Raw genomic sequence first — 19,336 nt, 5'->3', positions numbered from 1 at the left:
AGTAACTGTAATGTGATTACTGCATTTAGGGACAGTAGTGCCTTACACTACTCGTTACTGAAAAAAGCCATTTTTGCGGTAACACGTTACACCCAACACTGCCTATCAGTAATGCTTGTATGTTGTATTTTATATTGTTGTTGTCTTTTATGTTACGACTTAATAATGTTTCTGTCTGTGGAAACAAACTTCCACCAGGAACAATAAAGTTATACTAGTCTATACCCATTGAGTGCACAGTTGCCCACGTACAGTTTCACATGGTGTATGTTTGGGATACAGGTCATAAGAAATTCCAGATTAAATAGTGAACTGAACCCATTAAGAAGAGCAATGTATTCAGACCGAGTTTTTGAAAAACGTGGGATAGACAGAATGACTGTCTGACAGTTTCCGTGATTATGTACAGCATACCATGGCATGGTATGCCATGACTAAGTTTTCAATTTCAACCCGAGCCCGAGTAAGCCCGACGGGTCGGGTCAGTTTGGGCCGACTAATTAAGTTAATTGGGCGGACTGAGTCGGGCTCGGACAGCGGAGAGAGAGAGAGAGAGAGAGAGAGAGAGAGAGAGAGAGAGGGAGGAGAGAGAGAGAGAGAGAGAGAGAGAGAGAGAGGGAGAGAGAGAGAGAGAGAGAGAAAAAAAAAGTGTGTCTGTATGTCAGAGAAGCGCACTGTGTGAGGGTGAGACAGCACTAACACACAATGCTGCTGTCCATGGTTCTGATTTTGGAGTCTGTCTCTGTCAATCAATCAATTATCAACATTTTCTCTACTTGTAAATATGTAGCTTTTCATCATTTTGTTAATCCATCATCTCCAGTTTGCTGCAAGCTGTGGTGAATGTAGAAAAAGCGCAGTGTCACAGTAAACCTACTAACGTGCCGATGTTGCTCCTGGAATTCCGAGCAGGCCGGTCCTCCTAACGAAAGCAGACTTTAAAAAACACAGCAGTCACTAATTTTATTTGTTTCACGTTTTATTTGGAGATTTTTTTTATTTATTATTTGGGCCAATTATTAAAGAGTAAATGTTTAATTATTAAAGGCTAAACAGATATTCAGCAGCCTGTGAGGAAGAAAATATGCATGTCTGTTAAGATTATTCCAAATCCATTCATTATTCAATGTTATGTTGTTGAAGTTTGAAGGTTATAGTTACTGTTTTAAATAAAGTGTTCAAGTTGAAGTTGAAGTATCGTCTGCTGTGTGTGTGTGTAAGGGGATGATAATAGGGCTATAATAATTAAGCAAGAAGAGTATGTGAATTATAAAAATAAAGAATGCTGAATTCCGTTCTGACGAAAAAACATAATAATACTAAAATAAGATATGCTGCTGTGAAGTGTGGGCAAAGTTCAGTCAGTCAGCGTTCAGGTGCAGGAAAAGTGTTGAGAGCGGCTCATTAAGTGCAGCGCTACATGATGCGCAATGGTTGCTCTCCCCCACGCTGACGTTGAAGACTGCCTGGTAATATTATTTTGTGACATGAATGATTGGTTGACTTTCAGTGATTAAAGATACTCTATTTGAGCCAGGGAAGCCAGACTGCTGAGGTGCACAGGGGGGGCATCATTTTTTCCCCCCTTCCATTTAAAAAAAAAAAACTCGGGTTCAGTCGGGCTCGGACCCAGTGTTGTATATGATGAGGTCGGGTGAGCTGGTTTCGGGTTTCAAGTCCCTCGGGTCATTTCGGTTTCAGGTTGAATTTTTGGGCCCATTGTGAACTCTAACTCATACCAAAAATTAGAAAAACAAACAAACATTCGGCCACAGGGGGAGCCACAGCGATCGGTCGCATTTTAGCCATTTTTAAGCATTTTTCTGTTGTTATAGCGCCACCCAGTTGCCAATTAGAGTTAAATTTCTCCAGTCACCTTGAGGCGTCTTGTTCTACATATCTACCGGGTTTAGTAAAAATCGATATAGCGGTTAGGCCTAGATAAGAAATTAGCTCTCTAGCGCCCCCATTTTGTTTGATCGGGTCAATAATGGAGAGGTCCCCTCAGATTATGTGTGGTCATATGCCTACACATTTGCGTGGTGATCGGTGAAACCCTTGAGATGTTATACACCTTTATGTGATGAGCCACGCCCTCCACAATATTCATTGCCTTATAGAAGCTCAGTTTTAGTAAGTTTTCCAACTTTTGCCAAGAGGAAACTTTAGATATTGGTCCCTAGATTATGTCCACCGAGTTTCATGCAGATCGGTCAAACTTCCTAGGAAGAGATCGATTTTAAGTGTTTTTCAAAAAATTCAAAATGCCGCAAAATCTGTATAAGTTATGATCTACGACATACGGGGCATGAGATATGCCCATTCAAAGTTTGCAATTTCAATCGGTTGCTATAGTGCCCCCCTTTGGCCAATTGATGTAATATTGCTTCATTCGCATCCTCCCATTACCCTCTACCACTGTGCTAAATTTCACATGGATTGACCAAGTCAGTGAGGAGAAAAACGTGGAACAGACACACAGACACACCCACAGACAGAGTTTTCGTCATTATATAGTAAGATTGTAAAACAACCAAGAGTGCATTTGGGATATTGGGGGATTTATTTTGAATATACAAGCAAATACAAACTATAACAGTTCAACAAGAAATATAAGTTAGTCCAGGGATGGGATGTGGATGTCTGACAACATGCAACAACACTGTACGGTAAATAAATCAGATTGATTAGTATTTTCAGTTTGAAGCTATAATTGCCTTGATTCGATGCCTAATACTCTGTAGCTGCTAGTCGATATGTCCCATGTGGTCACTGAACTTTCCTGGAAGAGAACGAAATACACTTACTGACCACACAACACATGCTGTTACTATGGAAACACAAAAAAGCTAGTGTGCTTGATGGAACAACAATCATCTCTGATACTATCTTATCACATGCTAACACATAAATTTCTCCTTTAGGCTTTGCTTTTGTCTGAGGCATCTTGCTCTGCACTCTCCTCTTTGCTGCCAAATCGCTGGTTTAGCTCTGATGTCAGCACCGAGCAACATGATTTCTGTGAGAGAGGAGAAGAAATGGTAAAGAAAACAATACTACAAGTCTGCAGAGGGGCTGTGAACTAAATGCTAACATCACAATGACAAAGGTAACATGGTAGTGTTTAGCAGGTATATGTTTACCATCTTCTTCATCTTAGTTTAGCAAGTTAGCATGGCAATATGCTAAAGCAGTGTTCACACCGGACTTTTTATTTTATTCGCTGTCACTTGGTTCGCCCCTTTGATTTTGCTTCATCGCTCAGTTGCAATCGCTCGTCAATGTGGCAGAAGACTCGCTTTTTTGCTTTGATGACATCATTGAAGCAATCAGGGTATTGGGGGGGGGGGGGGGGGGGGGGGTTGGCTGTCATGAGAAGGTAGGTTTATTAAAAAGATAGGGGGAAAATTAAAAAAAAAATGGGAACCGGGGGGNTATGACTTTTCCTAAAAATGTGTCTTGTATGTTTTCTGAAGCCTTTAAGTTACAAAAATGAAACACACTAGACTTCTGAGCATTTATACCTCTGACCGAAATTATACATTTTGATACATACAGGTAGGCAATATACATATTGCAAAACTCTGTGAAAGTACACCAAAGCATACATTTTTGTTTCCAAATATTTATTTGAAAACTAAACCATTCATACGGTCAATAAAAAAACATTTTGTTAATGATAAAAAACGAATCTCAACAGTTACCACGCCAGGCGGCGGGACTGCGGCGCTTGGAGGGGCTCTGTAGTCCTGGCGGTCCTAGCACCACGGACAGCGCAAATGCATCTATCGCTGTGGCTCAGAGGCTCTGATGCCTGAGTCAGAGCATGTGAGCGGAGTTGGAGCTGGAGCTGCCTCAACCATAGGTTATTGGTAGGAAGAAAAATGGCTGCTGAAAAAACTGTCACTGTCAACTGCCTCCAAGTGCCGCAACGATCTGCCAGACCATCATATGTAACTTCATTGTTTATGCTGCCCGTGTGCTCAGAAGCACACAATGAATGCATTTTTGAGTAATTTCCGAGAAGTTATGATAAAAAAAAAAATCAAAAAAAAAATTACAGACTATAGAATAGGACTGACAACCTCTCCAATGTCTCATATCAATTAATTAACACTATTTGTCGGCTTTTTATAATGCCTTTTTTTTTGCTGCTGCGCTGCTGCTGCGCTGCTGCTGCGCTGCTGCTGCAGTTGAAAGTGGCGATTTGCTAAATACATTCTACAATAATAAATTAGATTAACTTCTGGTCTATAATATTGTTGGCTATATTACGCATTTTAATAAAAAAAACTTAAGAATAAAATAAATAAACTTTTTTTTTTATTGATACTCCTCCTCTCTGACATACTAACAACACACACACACACACACACACATTGAACACGCGATTGAATGAATGAATGAACATTGGAAGCGGTTCAGCCGCAGTCCCACCAGCTGGCGCGGTCACTGTTGAGATTACATTCGTATTTTATTATTAAATGTTTTTTTTATTGACCGTATGAATGGTTTCGTTTTCAAATAAATATTTGGAAACGAAAATGTATGCTTTGGTGTGCTTTTACAGAGTTTTGCAATATGTATAGCAGCCTACCTGTATGTATCAAAATGTATAACTTTCAGCAGCGGTCTGCTGCGGTCGGAGGTATAAATGCTCAGAAGTCCAGTGTGTTTCATTTTTGTAACTTAAAGGCTCCAGAAAACATACAAGACACATTTTTAGTAAAAGTCATAGGAAGAGAAGCTTGTAGGTTTTATCTAAACAGACTTATTTGCATTATAAAAACCGTCGTGGCGGTTCTAGGACAAGTGCATTATAAAAACCGTCGTGGCGGTTCTAGGACAAGTGCGCTTACATTGATCACTTCCATAAAATAAAACGAGAAATTGGAGAAGATTGAAAAAATTATTAAAATTAAATTAGGGAACTGATCACAGATGCATTGTGTCTGTGTGTTTTTACATCTATTTTTGTTTTTATTTTTTTAATTTGCAGCTATACTTTTAATGAAGCTGACATGTCTTGGGGCGGCACGGTGGTGTGGTGGTTAGCACTGTCGCCTCACAGCAAGAGGGTTCCCGGTTCGATCCTGGGTGTGGGAGCCCTTCTGTGCGGAGTTTGCATGTTCTCCCCGTGTCAGCGTGGGTTCTCTCCGGGCACTCCGGCTTCCTCCCACAGTCCAAAGACATGCAGATTGGGGATTAGGTTAACTGATAACTCTAAATTGTCCGTAGTTGTGAAAGTGAGCGTGAATGGTTGTCTGTCTTTATGTGTCAGCCCTGCGATAGTCTGGTGACCTGTCCAGGGTGTACCCTGCCTCTCGCCCAATGTCAGCTGGGATAGGCTCCAGCCCCCCCGCGACCCTCAAGAGGATGAAGCGGTTAGAAGATGGATGGATGGATGACATGTCTTGACAGTCAAGCACCCCCCTGGGATTCCGGGATTATGGTAGCCAATCAGCGTTGAGCTGCAAGCGACAGGACCCAGCGCAATACAGCTCCAGATGGGATTTCTCATCTCAAACGACGAGCGAAATTTCGCTCTCTCGCTCTGTCGCTGTCGCTCGGAGCCTGAGCGATTTTTCTCCCGGGCGAATATACGCTCAATCGCCCGTTTGCATTCTCCCGGGCGAATATACGCTCAATCGCCCGTTTGCATTGACTTTGTATGTAAACTCATCTCTAACAAAAAAAAAAACAGGTCCGGTGTGAACACACCTTAAGTGCTAAACACAAAGTGCAGCAGAGGTTGATGGAATGTCATTCGTTTAAAGAGGCAACAGATAGGATTCTTTTTTTTTTTTTAGCTTGGTGTCACCTAGCGTCAGTGGTGTTGCGTCGCACTGCTGCAACAACCAAATTGACCATGGGGATCAGAGATAATCAATAAAATATAGGCTGTAAAGCCACCAGTATAGCTCTATGTATTTGTAGAATGAGAAGGTGTGTGGACACTCTACTAAATAAATGAGTAAAGAGACCGAGCAACAATTATCAGATTTATCTGAAGAAAAAACAAAAAGTAATGCCAATAATTATACCAGAATGCACAGTACCAGTACAAACAACTCACAGTAAATTATACCAATATGTACAGTATCAGTACAAACAACAGAAGACACAGTGGAATTATACCAATATGCATATGTAAACAGTCCCGATTCTATAAACGGTACCGTATGGAAACAATGCGGCCGGTTTCCCATTCTAAATTGAATGGGAAACAAAGTTCAGTGCTCACTTACCTGGGTGTTACTTAGCTGGGCGATGTCCGTCGATGCTGCCCCCATGAGAAGAGAACGGAAGGGGGGATATCACTGTTCCAGGGCTGCCATAGAATGACAACAAGGATGTCAGCCGACCAACACTCGCTACCCTGTCCCTGGTTGAGGCGATTTGCGATGCTGGCCAGCTAGGAATTAACTAGCACCCAGTACAGTACAGTCCTCTCTCGTCTAGCTAACATTTAGCCGTGTTACTTACTGATCCAATAGAAAGAAAGCTAGCTGGACATCAGTTTTCAAGCCTCTTTGGTCACGGAGCTCCCTCCATCTCTTGAACGCCTGGCTGAGGTTTACTCTTGTTTTTCCTCTTCTTTTATCACTCTCCTTTTTGCTCTTCTTTGCCTCCTCAGACGGAGGAGCTCATTGTCTTTTGCTAGGCTGTTTTTAAAACGTTGTCCGTCTGCCATTGTGCTTGTGACTCAACTATCTCATGCCCAACTCCTCATAAAGACTCACTCCAGTCCCTGATTGGCTGACCGACCAATTTCGCAATACATGACGCGTTTCATGCCGTAAAGCAGATTTTGTTCCGCGAAATTTTGGCACCGGTGGCAGAAACTTATTGCAAAGCCACAAAGTAACTTATGTAAATGCTGATAGTCTGATTTTACTGTGGCCACCACCCTGTGCAACCCACATTATTTTCATAATGATATATTTAGGAAAAGATGCCATCTGTTGCCTCTTTAAACCAAAGTATTGGACAAATTCAAATTTTGACTCCATGGTGGGCCTAAAGGAAAGGTCAGGGGATCATCAGAGTCAGGAGCATTCATCCTCTGGGCAAAATGGATTGGATATCTGTACCAAATTTCACCAGAGTCCATCCTATAGTTGTTGAAATATTTCAATAAAAGCCGTATGTCTGTTGGTGGCACTAATGGGTTTCAAAAAAGTAACCCTGTGTGATACTCTTCCCTACCTTGCCATCCTTAGCTTGGTTGCGGGCCCTGGATAAGAGCTCCAGCAGGGCCATCAGGAGCCCAACACCCAGTCCCAGACCCAGGAGGAGGAAGAGGCCCCGCAGGTCGTGGGCCTGCAGAGCCTCAGAGTTGTGGGCCCTGTCAGCGCCCGCGCAGCTGCTGGCCCACCACTTGTGCCGCAGATGCGTCAGCATACCGGACTCGCTGAGCTGGAGGATGGCCACGGTTAGGTTTTTGACCAGAGGGGAACCTGGTGGAGCAAAGATACGTGCTGTGATAGAAGACAGAGGCTGATGAATGTGTCACTCCAAAACCATGAGCTTTAACCTGCTGCTCTAACATCCTCCACTCTTCGGTGTCAGGCGTATGTAGACAGGGGTGTCCACATAGTCATGGTGACTTAGTGTATTTTATCTCAAAATGTAGACTTCAAAGGAGGAGGCCACAGTATTGATACCATTTCTTTAACAAAAAAATATCGGCGCTAATAAAGGCTGAAGTATGCTTCAAATGAACAAATGAAAGCATGTTGTCTCACCACGTCTAAAGGCAAAAGTCCTTCTACCTGCTCTGAAGATCCATGCTCTCTGGCAAGGTGAGAAGTCTGCCATCACAGCACCTCCATCTCTCACTTTCTCTGTGGTGAGCTGGCAGTAACGGGCAACTGCACTAAAGCTATATCCAGAGTCCTGCACCAGGTTGGGTACCTGTGGGTAACCCTAACCCACAAAAAGCTGTGTAACAGATAAAATATCCTTTTACATAAATATAAATAAATATATAAATTAACAGGTTTGGGCATGGGTAAAAATGAACTACACGTGGGCGGGCAGCAAGTTAGAATAAAAAATATTTTTTATCCTTCAGAATAGACCAAATGAAAAAGATCTGCAGTATATGTGTAATATTTGGCATCTAATCAATATTATCAAGCTGCAATTCATTTTATTTGCAGCCTGAGGATGAGGTAGCAGCCTACATCAAGGTCAAGATACCCAGTGAGGATCCTTAAGAGGTTTTGTGGTGGTGGAAGGAGCATGCTAAAATATATCCTAACTTGGCAGTGATTGTGCAGAGAACCCAGCTTAATGCGAGTGACAATAGCCTGTGGGTGTTTAATCATGGGTGCAGGCTGGGTTGCAAGTCTTCTATTAACAGGTGCAAGTGGGTGCGGCTGTGACTTAGACATAATGACGGGTAACGGGTTGGTTCTGGTACTGGGCTTTAAAGGTATGGGCGAGTATGGCTTTTAAAATAATGGACCCGTGCAGGACTCTGGCTACATCTACACTATGCATACAAGAATTTAGTACTGTTTCAGAAATAATCTCAGTGCATACTAATACACCTGAAAATGCACATCACATGACCACTCTCGTATAATAGGCATGCATGTGCCAGTGTAAATGTGCCAGATTTTCTACTCTGCTGTTGGTTGCTTAGTTGCAGAAAATAGTAGGCAGGAACAGCAATGGCAAACAGTAAGACCAGAGATTTCTTTGCTTGGAGCAACGATGAGGTGTAAATGTGACGGAAAACATAGATTGAAAGTTGCTGTAAAGCGAATATGATAGAGGTTCATTTATACTCCCTTTATGTACAAAAATTTCAGACGTAACCTTCATTGCCCACATACTTCCATGCCTCCTCTATGTTGATATAGATACTTTCACTACATTACACTAAGGGCAGCGTCAAAAGTTTTAGCCAACAACAATCATGACAACAGTGGAGGAGGTCGTAATAATGTACCTTTTCATTAAAGCAGTGTTGTAGGCCATTAAATACCTTGTGACATGAGGACAGAGAATTCTGTTCACTATTTGACCAATTCATTCCATTTTGGTATTTGAAAAATGTCTTCGTCATGGCCTACGGTAACTTCTCACTTGAACCACGTTACACTGTCCCATGATTTTTTGTGGTACTGCTCCATTTCATCTGTATCTGTAAGATTTCTCAAAAAAAATGTGCACAAATACAGATGACATAAATGGACAGAGGGCTTCGTCCTTGTTTGAATACATTTATAATGTTGAGCACAAATGAGCCTTGGGACTGATGGACCCAATCAGGAAGTGCCTGCATCATCAATTTCAAAAGTCTCCATTTACCACCCATCTAGACAAAACTACAATCCTTGTGTCTTCAAACTGAAACGGGGTCTGCAGCTTTTTTAATGGTCTCTGTTTTAGGGGTTCAAATGCACTGGAGCAGTGTGGATACTAGGTGTAGATGTAGAAATAGTTCTGTGTTTTAAAACAAAAACATATTAGTATTAGCGTGGATTAAACATGATGTACGAGTCTAAATTTTTAGTCACTTGTTTAATCACTCTCGTCAGCTCTGCTAAATTTGTGCTAAATTTAGGCTCTTATGTCTACTTTGCAAGTCTTGGTGGTGCTTTTGTAGTTGGCTTTAGATGTTGGTTGCGGATGACTGATTGGGACAAGGAAATCAACTCACCAGTCTGTAAACTCTGCCGGCTTCTAGCTAGCTAGCCATGTTGAGGTTTTCAAATGTAAACATCAGTGAAAAGCGACCTCCATCCTGCTAGCCATTGTGCAGCCATCAGAAACAAACTGGAAGACCTCTGTGTTGTATCAGTTTCCAACAGGATATCAGGAACTGTAATATCCTTTGATTCACCGAAATGTGTTTAATTATTGGACAGTACCATTCAACCTTTTTTTCTATATGCTGATCTCATTTCATGTCATTTCATTTCATTTATTTGACTCACGACCATATCACATGGTATGGAATACAAACATTACATACAATTACAAAACAATGGCACACAGCGTGGCTAAAGTAAAACCGATTTTACTTAAGCAAAGGAAGGACATTCTTCAAAAAAGTACCTAGTTTACAAATTACTTTTGGCTTATCTGTTTGTAATAACAAAATTAATTTAAACATGGATGAACAGTTTAAATAATACTTTGGCAAATACCTTTCTCTGTAAATCATTAAGCTTATATTCTGACATTCATACAATATATGATACTCATATCCCACAGGATTATCATCACAGAGGTTGCACATTCTCTTTGACTTCAGGAATTCTGGCATTATTTATTCTAAAATTACAAAAACCTGCCTGTACTTTTGGTTTTAATGCAACAGATACTTCTCCAGTTTAATCTCATGTCTTATTTCAACATATATCACATGAAGTCATACTTCTGAGCAGAGGACTGCAGAGGCGAGAGAAGGAGAGGAGGCATGTGCTTTGTAGTGAGTAAGGACGGGTGTGAGAATAGGAATGTGAGGAGCTGTCCTTCTCCTGCTGCTGATCACTGCTATACACCATTCAGAGGTGGCTGCAGTGCAGCATTGCTCGTGTTAATGAGGTGCAACCATATGGCTTGTTGTCTTGTTGAGGTCTGGATGTGTGGACAGTTAAATCATTCCACAACTAGAATTAACACCATGCTGTCCTATGCCTCTGGGCAAGTCAAGTCTCTGTTACAGTTTACATTCATGTCTGTATAAACATGGATGCTTTACAACCATCTCACCCCGACAGCACAGAAGATCTATACAATCAGCACAGTTTCAAGGTGGACACCCAAGATGAGTGTCACCAATTCAGCATCTCACTAAATGTCTTCCCTTCTGTTTCTGAGATATGACGTTGAATAATGGCCAGAAAAGTGTTTTATGCAAAGCATTATGATGTCACATTAAAGTTGACCTTTTGGATATAAAATGGCATCACTTCGATATTTTAGCCAATATGACATTTGTGTGAATATGTTTATGTGAATATATTTTGTGAGGTCATACTGACCTTGACTTTTGACTTTTGATCACACAGTCCAAGTTGACATTCATGTCAAATTTAAAGAAATTCCCTGTTCTTGAGATATCCGATGTATTGTGTTCACAAGAATGACACAGATGTAAGGTCAAAATGACCTTGACCTTTGACCACCAAAATCTAGTTTATCATTGAGCCCAAACGTTTGTGTCAAAGTTGAAGAAATTCCCTTAAGGTATTCTTGAGCTATCACGTTCAAAAGATTGAGACAGATGAGGTCACTTACACTTAAACTTTGACCTTTGACCACCAAAATCTAATCAGTTCATTGAGTCCAAGTGAATGTTTGTGCCAAATTTGGAGAAATTCCCTCAAGACATTCTTGTAATATCACATTCAAGAGAATGCTACAGACAAGGTGGCAGTGACCTTTGACCTATGACCATCAGAAATGAATCAGTTCATTATTGAGTCCAAGAGGACATTTGTGCTAAATTTGAAGAAATTCCCTTGAGGCGTTTTTTAGATACCGTGTTCACTAGGATGGGATGGATGGACAGATGGACAGACAGACAGACGGACAACCCAAAAACATAATACCTCCGGCTAGGGCTGGGCGATAAATCAATTTTATCGATTAATTCGAATTTGTAGTTTAGGTCGATTTGTTTTAATGAAAATCGAGTTTCTCTTTAACATACGCCACCGACGCTCCCCACTGGGCTCCCGTAGTTCAGAGTGGGCTGAACACGCTCTAGTGTGCTCACCTGTGTCTGTGTCTGTGTGTGTGTGTGTGTGTGTGTGTGTGTGTGTGTGTGTGTGTGTGCGCGTACATGTCTGTGTGTGTGCGCATCGGGGCCAAACTCCGTCGTGCGCGACACAGAGCAGAGGAGGATTGTAAACGTGCACCGTGTAGAGACAGACATGCCGTTGTGTAAACAAGATAAATAACATAAGGCTCTTTAGTTAGTTTAATAAAAGGACAGGGTATAGATCTGTTCTATAGGAAAGGTGACCTTAAATGACTTCTGTTGTGATCTGGAGCTATATAGAAAATAAAATTAAATAAAACTAACTTGATCTTCAAAGGGGGAGGACAATATAATGGTAGGGGAAACACTGCCGTATGATGAGAAAGGGGCCCGGTGGAAAGCGATCATGGATGCAGTCGCGATGTATCTTGCAAGATATATGGCGCCCATATTTAGCCAGGGTTTATTCACATGCTGAAAGTTTTGGAGCCCAGGTACATGCTACCAGGCCGCAAATATTTTTCTGAAAATTGATTTTAAGTAGAGGGGGAAAATCGATTTAAATTGAAAATTGATTTTAAGTAGAGGGGGAAAATCGATTTAAATCGTGAATCGGATTTGTTGTGGAAAAATCTGAGATTTTTTTTTTTTAGGCCATATCGCCCAGCCCTACCTCCAGCAATAGCTATCACAGGCATGGAGCCATAACTAGAAACCATGGATTACTCGAACCATCTGGAAACATGGACAATTAAGCAGCTGCCAACAGTGTAAGAACACTAAAAAAAGGACTAAATTACAGTGCACAAGTTAAGAGGGCTGATTGGATCGCATTTCACTGGATTGTACCTTCTGTAATTCCATTTGACAAACGATTGATTGATTGATTGATTGATTGATTGACATAGCCTAAAAAAGAGTCACTTAGCCCTTTCAGATACAGTATGTTCTCAGTCCTTAGAAGACTATTATACAGAGCTAGGCAAGAGCATAATTTACACTGAGGATGTCCCCCTCTATTTTTGAAAATTCAAGTTTGTCCCCCTCATTTTCGCCGTTTCAGTTTGATTCATAAAGTAATATCAATAAGAAATTTTAAGTCATGTTTTTACTAGAAGCCTGTGTCTTTTGAATGTCTTTGTAGTCTTGATACAATAAAATGTATAAATAGGGATAATGGAGCATGCTTTCAGAGAGTCTTCTCGAAGGCAGTCATGGTGTTACGCTCTGTTGTTTCACACTGAAAAAGTTACTCAGGTTGTTGTGAAGAATGTTAAAGCATGAGAGAGAAGTTTAAACCCCATTTTGTCAAGCTACAGCACCTGTCAGAGGCAAAATCATCCTGACAGGTACAGATGACTCACCCATAGGTGCTGCGATGCTGTAGGCTCTCATACCGATGACTTCCTGTGAACGGCACAGATCACAGTAGCGAGCCACTGCCAAGTCCAAGGATACAGCTTCACCGATGAAGGCAAAGTTTCCCTCCTGGGCGCGACGAACACCCTCCTGTGTGCTGGACACGAAGCTCTTCTTACGTTCCATGTGCTGGTAGATACGCTGGTACAAAGGGTTGGTGGAATGCTGGGAAATAAAACAATGCAAAATTTAAAACAAACAAACAAACAAAAAAAAACATTTGAATCTTTTCATGTGTTAAAAACTATGTTCTGAGTGTTCAAGATATCAAGAGCACATGTTTTCCATTCAGTTCTATAAACCTATCTCAGATGTTATGAATCAGCTGTAACGACTATAAACTATTTAGGAGCTGCTGAGTGTGCCTTAAAGAACAGCATGGTGGATCCAGACTCCACTGTGCCATAATCGATCACATCCTGGTTAGCAAGGTCTTCGAAACTCTCGATGGAGATGTGTTTGTTGTTGGAGTGCAACATGGAGTTGAAGTTGCCAAAGTAGCTGGCCAGAAGCAGTACAGCAAACAGCCACCAGATGGCGCTTACTAGACGTCCAGAAAGGGCCTTCGGGTGAGGACCAGCACCTGAGAGGACAAACAGCAATGGAGTGGCAGCACCGGACATTAATATTCATGATCTAAATTCATGCTCAGTTTAAAAACAATGCAGACAGGGTTTACTAATGATGATCACCACATTAAATTTTGTATTATGTTCTGATAATTGTAGAGTATTTATTTAGTTTTCACAATTTACTTTGCAAAACCCTTCACACAAAATAGTGTTCTCATCATTTTCAGGCCCACTGAGAATGTAAAATGAAAACAGCTTGGATGGGACACATGGTGTATCAAGTTTACCAAAACATCAAAACATTGGGTATATTCAATATTTTATTTGAATTACTACTGCATTTAAAATAAAATGGATCTTGATGCTTTCGGAAAAGCCTTCTTATTCAAACTGTATTTTCTCTTAGATCATACAAATAGCAGAAAAGCAGTTGTTTGAAATGATGTATTGTAACAATGCCTCTGAAATTATGTAGTTCTATTGAATTCACTGTGTGACTGTAAATATAGATAATGTATTCTGGAGCATAAGCTTACACTACAGTGCTGTAAATCCTAAATATAGAGAATAAAATGCTGATTGTGACTGTACTTCATACCATCAGTTTACTGTTTGTTCTGTATCTCCCACAAACTGTACATCTTCATTTAAAACACCTTTTGATTGTTCTGTGAAATATTCATCAGAGCCACAGTTACATACAGTACAATAGTAAGGTTACAGTGCAGCGTATTTATTGTGAGAGAGCATGAAGAAGTACAAGCAGCAGTGTGTGTTTCTGGGCCTGTGGTTCAGTTTAGCTGACTGCAGCATTACCTTGCAGGGTGAGAGCTCCTGTGATGTACCAGAAGCTATGCAGCAGTGTGAAGCTGTGCTCCTCTGTGTCTGGCCCAGCCCATTCAGTGGGACTGATCCTGCAGAAAAGTGAAAGGCTTCATAACCTGCACTGTTACAGCTGAGCTTTCAGCAGCAAGATTCATATGTATGTCTGTCTGCTGAAATATAACTCTGATGTTTGTGGAGTTACTGGCAAGAAATTTAATAAATGTCTAGCCTCTGCAAACGAAACGCAATCTTCTACATTTATAAGCTACAATGAAAGAGCTATTTTGGGTTTTGTAATACATACAGTGGCATGCAACTGTTTGGGCTCCCATTGTTAAAATTCCATTTACTGTGAATACTTAAGTAAGTAGAATATGAACTGATCTCCAAAAGGCTTGACAGTATCAGGATGTGGAAGTGTGGTTAACATGGAACACCAACATGTGAAAGGTTCCCCCACCCACCTAAGTGTCTTAAACAGAGACCATCAAAAATTGAGACAGCTCACTTTAGTCACTTCCTGTATCTGTGGCACATGGGTTTTGCCATTGCCCCGCCTCGCTAGGAGACTAGCAGTGGTCGCGAGTCTATTCAGTCCAAAGGGAGAAGCTGTTAAGTAACTGACAAAAACAGCAGAAGACAAACTTCCTGTACCTGCAGCTGTTCAGTTCAGGCTCCCAGAAAGCCACTCAGCCTTGTAGCAAATTTTTCCCAGTGGCCACTCGCAGTATTGCAGTGAAAAATATCCCCTGTGGCCAAAAAATCATTTCCCCATAGACCACCATTGTAAAAAGAAATGTCTGTAAAACTGAAGCAGGATTTTTACTTCTGCGTTGAATCGACACCATAACCTACAGCGTAGCCTGATGTGAACCTCCCCAGAGATGTAACTATGCAGTGACGCAGATTTTTGTAAGCTGAAAACCATTTCCCTCAGTGGAAACAGAGTTATTTTTTACTTTTATTTCACAGATAAGAAACAATAAATTGTTAAGACAATAAGACCTCCACAAAATCCTGTGTGATACATCCTCGCTTCATATGAGCAGAGGAAATCTCCGCTAGGTTAATTTCGTCGCTAGGCTAATTTATACAATGTGAAATGCCAGGGAACTGCCCATTGGTTCAACAGCCCATTGGTTCGACATCCCATTGTTCCGACCATATTAAACTCATTGTTCCGAAGTCCGTTCCGAAATCATCATAATGCCCTGTGGTTAAGGTCTGGTTAGGTTTAGGCACAAACACCACTTGGTTAGGGTCAGGAAAAGATCATGGTGTGGGTTAAAATGAAAAAGAAAGTGACAAACACAGAGCTGACAAACCTTGACAGGACACCTTGAACTGCAAACAAGGCCAATTATTACCTCTTTCTATTACAAACATTTGAGCCATGGTGGTTTTATATTTGTAAACTCTCCTCAAACTGAGAAAAGTTATTTAAAAATCTGATACGCCATCACAATGTTAAGTCTATAAGCTAAGTAGGAACTTGTGGGCAGGGCTCAGAGGTTTTGGCCCGTGGTGGGATGGGAGTGGCGGATCAGCCAATCAGATTGTCCAGTCAGGTTCATAATCATAATCAGGTTTCACTGCCAAGTAGGTTTTCACATACAAGATTTTTTCTTGGCATTTGGTGCCTAACAATAAACATAGTAAAAAAAAATACAAAGATAAACAGCAAGTACTGCAAAGTCAACACATATAAATAGAAAACACAGAAACTGACGATAAAAATAGGATTAATACAATGAAAAGGAGAAGTCTTAGGGGACTGTGACACTGTCTAGCCCCACCTTTGCTTATGACCACAAGTTATGGCCATTTAAATGTAGATGCGAATGGAGAGTGCTGCAGGAATGAGTCCTAAAACATGGAAATGAGTTAGCATTTTTATATTCCTGGTTCCCTTGTCTTAGCGTTGTGTGTTTTTTGAATGGGTTTTTGGTAAGATGCCTAAAATAAGGTCTGTGGTTATCACAAGCTTAAGAAACTTTAATGTTTTGTTCTACGACATAAAATACGTCAGTAAATACCCCACTGTGAATTATGAAGCTCTTAAAAAAGGCATTTGCTAACAAGTGGCTAAATTAAGCTACAAAGCATCATCACAGCGAACACAGCTTTACAGCCTCATTGTGGTAGCAATGTTGACCTAACATTAGCTTTTTACTAGGCTTCAATAGTCATAAAAGTGGTGCTCATGTGTAAAGATTATCTTGCTGAACGAAACAAATATCATAAAGGTTTGTTTACCACAGAGCTTATTTTCTGCAATAATCTAAAACCCGATGGAAAATTCCTGCTGGCTTTTTTTTTGTTTTTTTTTAAAGATTATTTTTATGGGCTTTTTGCCTTTATTGACAGGACAGAGAGTGAAATGGGGAGACAGAGAGAGAGTGGGGACTGACATGCAGCAAAGGGCCGTGAGCTGGATTCGAGGCAGCGGCCGCTGCAGCGAGGCGATGCCTCTGTACATGGGGCGCCGGCACTATCCACTACGCTACTGACACCCCCCTGCTGGCTTTTTTAAGGGAACCAGGGCAATGTTGACTTCTGGGTTGGCCGCCAAAAAGTTCATCCCTGTAGCACTCTGTAGCTCTGAGTGGATGTACACTTATGTCATCCAAATGTGGCTGCAATTGCGTAACATATTCCAGAGTAATGTCCTGATCACACAGAAAGTGTTTTGCAGGTTGCAAAACACATGGCACATTACACTGCCTTTTTTTTGTTTTAATTGATAGCACTTGTAAAAAAACGCTTGCTGCACCTTTTTATTGTTGCCAGGCAACCACCCACTAAAACTACCTGCTTATTTTCATAGTAATTGGTAGCTAGTTCCTAAAATGGACAGGCAGAGGGTACTTGCTGTAGCTCTGGTTGAGGGTGAGAAGCTGTCAGCAAATAGTTTGTTGGGCACAGGGAACAGAGATCTGTGTAGGTACATAAGACCCTAAAAAAGAGGGTGGATCACATGCAGTACCACCAGTTGGTCCAGGAGCTTCGTCTCCATGATGGCCGTTTCTAGGCATATTTTAGGATGCCTTGGGGGCAGTTTGACAACCTGCTGTTTATCATTGGGCCGTATAGCTCAGAGTATCCAGCAACCGCTACCAGCAGTTTCTCCTGAATTGTTTACCAACTGTAAACTTGTCATGACCACCACAGAAAGCCCGTCTCTCAAATCATCCAATTGGACAATGGGAAAAAAGTGGAGATGACGTGGAGCAACTCTTGAGTTGAAGTTTCAGTTCAGAGCACTCCAGCAAAAACAGCAGGCCCCTAGAGCACAGAAATGTGAGGTGCATAGCGACGCAAAAACAGCGAGCAAAAAGTTTCATTCTCATTAAAATGCTTTCTGTGTGATAATAATACTAGCAGGCAGCGTTACATAGGACTAGGTTATGTACACAGACTGAATGTTGTTAAAGACTGCAGACTTAAGATTGAATAACTTTGACTGACTGAATAGATTTTTAGAAGCAGTGAGAAAAAAACAACCTGTTTTGATAAAATATGATGAAAGTTTGAAAGAAAAAAACATTTTCTTATGAGCTATAAATTAAAGTACATTCAAATTAGCCACATGGTGATGCTGTTTCAGGTAAAATCAAATGGCTTGTTCATTGGCTCATGCTTGGTCAGTTTTAACAAACTGTAGTGCCTTTCTGTTCAGTGGAGACAACTTTAACCCAACTTACATTCATCAGAAGGCCCAACATTCTTGTGGCTGAATTTATTTTCAAATTGAATTAATCTTTTTTGTGTTATTTTACTTCATTTGGTTTTAAATATCTTATATTTAAAATATCAAAATTACCCTTAAAAACAAACCCAAAAATTTAATTGTATAATACTTACACAATACCAACAGCTGTGTGATGACATTTGATGCTTACCTGCCCACCAGAAATATGCAGAGCCCTGTTAGCAGGAATGCAATGAGGACGCCAACCCACATGTCAGTGGAGAAAGGTGACAGCAGGCTGAAGGAGCTCTCTTCAGTGTCTTTGCGCAGGACGAAGCCGATTCCTGTCTGCATGAAGGGGGTGCTCATGTCCACAAACTGCTCTCTGACCGCAGTGAGGGTCAGCGGGGCCACTGCCAGGTCAGCCTCCTGATGTAGGGTAGAGGCACACATATCACATGTAAGACACATACAGTGGTGCTCACATCACTTCTTGGAGGTCAACGTTGAAAAAACGAAAGAGATGGTCATAGATTTTAATAAAAATAAGATAACTGTTCTCCCTTCTAATATCAACGGTGAACTAATCGAGAGGGTTTCAACCTATAAATATTTGGGAGTTGAAATGACCAACTAAAATTAAGTGAACTGGCAAGGAGTAAGTCTAGGAAGTTACAGCAAAGGATGTTCTTCCTTAAAAAACTGAATGATTTTAGAATAGATAAACGTATCCTCCAGATGTTCTATAAAGCAATTTTGCAAGTGTTCTGTCCTTTGGCCTGGTCTGCACTTTTGGAAACATGCATGCCCAAGATCAAGCCAAACGCATGATTAAGACGGCAAGCAGGATCATTGGGGTTGATCAGGTGTCCGCAGCTCAGTTATATCATGAGTTAATTCTACAAAAGGCTGATCAGATCCTCAGTGATCCCACTCATCCTCTCCATTTAAAATTCCAGAGAAGCAGCAGATCAAGGGGCAGAATCCTGCAACAGAAAATTAGTATTGTATTGACTAGTATCAGTATTGACTTATAATGTATGTATTTATATGTTGGAACGAGACGTGTATGATGACTAAATGAATTTCCTCTTTGAGGAT

General features: G+C 41.0%; 1 protein-coding gene across 2 annotated transcripts in view; it reads right to left on the bottom strand.

The window, feature by feature from the left end:
* Window positions 1–2,542: 2,542 nt before the first annotated feature.
* Window positions 2,543–19,336, bottom strand: part of LOC126402555 (probable glutamate receptor) — a 31,103-nt gene continuing 14,309 nt past the window's right edge. Inside the window, exons 5-11 of one of the 2 annotated variants that reach the window (XM_050064671.1) lie at window positions 18,447–18,664; window positions 14,536–14,633; window positions 13,513–13,730; window positions 13,093–13,312; window positions 7,210–7,460; window positions 6,249–6,331; window positions 2,543–3,019 (exon numbers count right to left, since the gene is read on the bottom strand). In XM_050064671.1, the coding sequence (XP_049920628.1) occupies window positions 6,260–6,331; window positions 7,210–7,460; window positions 13,093–13,312; window positions 13,513–13,730; window positions 14,536–14,633; window positions 18,447–18,664 (1,077 nt within the window). In that variant the 3' untranslated portion in view covers window positions 2,543–3,019; window positions 6,249–6,259. The remainder of the gene's footprint in view (window positions 3,020–6,248; window positions 6,332–7,209; window positions 7,461–13,092; window positions 13,313–13,512; window positions 13,731–14,535; window positions 14,634–18,446; window positions 18,665–19,336) is intronic. The other variant, XM_050064670.1, reaches the window with a different exon arrangement.

Source organism: Epinephelus moara, chromosome 16 (genome assembly GCF_006386435.1).
Source record: "Epinephelus moara isolate mb chromosome 16, YSFRI_EMoa_1.0, whole genome shotgun sequence".
Lineage (NCBI taxonomy): Eukaryota > Metazoa > Chordata > Actinopteri > Perciformes > Serranidae > Epinephelus > Epinephelus moara.
Note: the sequence above shows the minus strand (reverse complement) of the source record. Positions and strands in the feature narration are given on the sequence as shown.